Genomic DNA, 3955 nt, shown 5'->3' on the forward strand with positions numbered 1-3955 from the left:
TCTGTGTTTTGGTAATGATTGCTGCCGGGGTGACTACTGTTTCCAGACAACAAGAAGCATAAACAAGGCCAAAGTCCCCTTAAAGTTTAAACTGAATAATGACAACATAGTTTTCAAATGAAAGTGCTTTTGACACTTGGCTATCTGTTGCAGGAGAGGGTGCAAAGAGAGGTTAAACAAAACAAAACCCAGCAACAAATAAAAACATACATCATATGTTGAATATTTCCAATTATAAAATGCAAAACTCTTGTTTTTTCTCAATAGTTAACATATATATGCTTTTACATATATACATATTATAATCCTCATCGCTCTATCCCGGCCTCCCCTGTACACTGTGCCACTTAACTGGTTTCCATTTTCCTTTTTGTAGCCTGGTGAAATTATTTCAAGTCATGCTGTTGGAACTAAGAACAGAGCATTCCCTAGATGAAATCGAACACAGATACGCTGAAAAGCACGAGGTTTTGCTCCAGGAGCATCAGAAAAGCACTTCAACAGTCAATAGGGAAGCCCTGCAAATGCCCTGCTTATGTGCTACTGGCTTTTACACCAGGGCTTGGGGTCCCTGGCAGAGCAGCTGGCAACTTACTGCTCAGAGATGGCTGAGGGGGGAAGAGCCATGTGGTCTTCTCCCCAACAACGCCCCTCAAAAAACACCCCAAAATAACAAAACAAAATTAAAATTGGAGATGCAGTGAGATATTCCTTAAAAAGTAGCTTCTATCAGTTCTGTTTGATTTTCTTTAGTAAGTCTGTTCTTTTCAAATGACATATGATTGTCAAAATTTTACCCAGGGCCAAGTGTACTGTCTTCTCATTGAGTTACAGTGTTTAAAAAAACAAAAAAATAAACAATGACAAAAAATGAATACAAAAAAAAGCACTTTCATAACACTTGAAATGTGTAGGGCCTATCAGACTGCTTTCTAACAAAGATTAATTTTACTAAAGGATCTCCCTGTAACCATGACAAGTATTGCTCTTAAACAAAGAACAGGATTGAGATTAGAAAGAATAACCTGTGATGAAAGATCAAGCAGGCTGGAGACAGGAGACCGTTTCCATTTGCTTTTGCCAGGAAAGAATGTAACTTGTCTGGGGTGGGGTTTCGGGGTGGGTGGGGGAAGGACTGCTGCTATTAACACTCTAGGATACTATTTACAGCTGCTTCTAAAATGGAGTCAGTTTCTACAACACCTTCACTGTGGTCTGGGATGAACTTTTCCAGGCAGTTTTCCTGTGAAGCCATTGGAGAAAAGTTGGGGAAATCTAACTCAACAGAGCCACTAACCACAGGGTCACTCTGGGGCTGCCGCCCAGCCTTTTTGAGTTCCAAGATGTTCTTAAATGTGGTTTCTAAACTCTTAGTGAGCTGCAGGTCTGGCTGGGGGTCTCCTGACCCTTTCATGATGTCTGTGTGTAAAACTTCATTCTTTGGAGAATTCCTCATAGTTTTGTTCTGGAAGGAATTGTTACATGTCACCTCCAAGGGAGAATCTACTAGGATACTTGAGAGTTTGCCCTCAGTACCATGATCGGGTCTGGACGAGGTGTTCTGGTGCCCTTCAGGGCCGGGAGAGCACTCGCTGGCCTTCATGGGATCTTTCCGGCTGCACTTCTCTTCAGATGCCCTCCGGTATTGAACTAAGCCCACTTTGTCAAATTTTAGTGCTCTGCCGAGACATTCTGTTTTTTTAGAAATGTTTCCTTCTGCAGAGACCACAATATGATTAGGCACTAGATGAAACTGGTCATGATTCATTGGTTCTGCCAGACCTGGTTTGGCTCGGTCTCTGCTTTGGGCCTTGGCCGTCAGATGTAGAGAGCTGGCTGTTTTACTGCCATGCTGGTCATTCCTGCCAAATTGTGTCACGTGAGCAGCTTTATCAAGTTTGAAGGAACAACAGAAATCAGCCTGAAAACCCTCTGGAAATGGGAACAAAAAGAACATTAATGAGTGAACAAGAGAGTAAGGACCATACAATAGACCCTCAGTGAGTCAGCTGCTGAGGGCAAGCCCAGCCCAGCCCAGCACACCGAGTCAGTAGGTTTCATACAGGAACATGCAAAAGCACAACACTGAGAGGGCAGCCTGTAAGAGTAACCAAGGCTGTGGAACACAGCTTCCAGACCGGAAGCTCAAACCTCTCTGAAAAGGTAGTTTCTTGATGCCTGATAGACAAAAAGCTCCACTTAGTCCTGATCTCTTAGTGTTATTTTAAAGTAGTTTTTTATTAATGAGTGCTTTGAGACAGTCTGAAAACGGAAATCAGGTGTTGGTGACAGCCTGGTTTCCTCCTTAGAGCAAAGGGCCTTGAATGTATCTTTGGGGATGGACACAGCTATTTGTCTTTGGGTGATGGCACTTCAGTCCTGACATCACTTTCCAAGACCACAAAATGAATGGTCCACACACATCCAAAGTGATATCTGTTTGGAAGGTCAGAGGAGCTGTGTCTGTGAACAAGTACTGAACTGTGCCAGGCTTGCAGAGCTGGAGGATGGCAAGAAAAACATCTGTGAGGATTCAGGGTGTTGAGGGCACAGATGGAGGTAAGCAGATTGCTGTTACGCAAGGGCGGAAAAGTGTTAACTCTGGAAGTAACGAAAGTGAAATAAGGCTTTGATAACATCTGTAAAACCACAAAGAGTATGTATAGAATGAACATGAATTTGTTCGCCAAATCCCAAACTGTCAGATCTAGGGAATACAGCCTTGAAATCTAAAAAGATGATTCATCCAACAAACACTGGCTGTGCGGGCACTATGCAGAGGAGAATGAAGCATGGCCCCTGCCAGGGTAGCGCTTCTTAGGGGCTATGACACAGCAGCAGGGTGTATCCACAAGCCAATTCACTTTGAGGCAATAGGAGACTTTAGGTTCTAAGAAAAGTGGACAGAAATATATCCTACATTATTCTCTTTCTTTTTGCAAAGATTTCAGGATCCTACTAGGTATATACCATTTCTTTCAGACTCTCCCTTTAGACTGAATGTAAGGATCATATGTTCTGTTTGTAAACTTCTTGACCACTTCAAACATAAGGCAGAACCTTAATATTTAAGTACCAGAAAAGACAATAGGGGACTGGGAGTAAAGCCACAGGAAAATAGTCCAACAGTGGGGGAAAGAATGAGCTAAATAATCAAGTTAATGTATTAAAAGTGTATTAAATATTAAAGACTACAGCAACATGATAAAAACTTCAGATGCGTCAAATGCAAGAAAACCAGAAAACAGAATCATATCTAGCATCTGACCTGTAACTATATATAAATAATCTATGCAAATGGAAACCAGAACTGGTAGGAAACTTGGAGAAATATAAATATTTCTTTTTTTTCAGCAGCTGGCGGGTACGGGGATCTGAACCCTTGACCTTGGTGTTATAGAGACTGTGCTCTAACCAACTGAGCCAATTGGCCAGCCTTCAACATTTATTTTATAGGATGGTAAAAGCATGGGTAGAATTTATATTCTGTGAATTGTTATAATGTTACTTGTTGTGCTTTTTATTTATTTCTCTTTTATTAAGCCTTTTGCTGTACAGAATCAAATCTTAAAATATATTTCTAGGTCTTATTTAACATAAAAATTCATGGCAGATATAAGATAATTTCACCAAATAAGTGGCCTTTTCCTCTTCAATGATAGAGCTGGTCTTTTCTGATCTCTCAGAGTTTTGTTTCAAAAATGTTTGTCGGGGGGCCGGCCCGTGGCTCACTCGGTAGAGTGCGGTGCTGATAACACCAAGGCCGTGGGTTCGGATCCTATATAGGGATGGCCGGTTTGCTCACTGACTGAGCGTGGTGCTGACAACACCAAGCCAAGGGTTGAGATCCCCTTACCGGTCATCTTTAAAAAAAAAAAAAAAAAAAAAAAAAAATGTTTGTCGGGCCGGCCCGGTGGCGCACTGCTATAGTGCGCTGCTTGGGAAGCGCGGCGGC

At 42.0% G+C, this 3955-nt stretch overlaps 1 protein-coding gene across 1 annotated transcript in view; it reads right to left on the reverse strand.

The window, feature by feature from the left end:
* Window positions 1-214: 214 nt before the first annotated feature.
* The window catches only part of GLTSCR1L (GLTSCR1-like), a 64153-nt gene continuing 60412 nt past the window's right edge, over window positions 215-3955 (reverse strand). The window contains exon 11 of the mRNA XM_008573185.1: window positions 215-1996. Within this exon, the coding sequence (XP_008571407.1) occupies window positions 1145-1996 (852 nt within the window). The 3' untranslated portion in view covers window positions 215-1144. The remainder of the gene's footprint in view (window positions 1997-3955) is intronic.

Source organism: Galeopterus variegatus, unplaced genomic scaffold (genome assembly GCF_000696425.1).
Source record: "Galeopterus variegatus unplaced genomic scaffold, G_variegatus-3.0.2 Scaffold887, whole genome shotgun sequence".
NCBI classification, from domain to species: domain Eukaryota; kingdom Metazoa; phylum Chordata; class Mammalia; order Dermoptera; family Cynocephalidae; genus Galeopterus; species Galeopterus variegatus.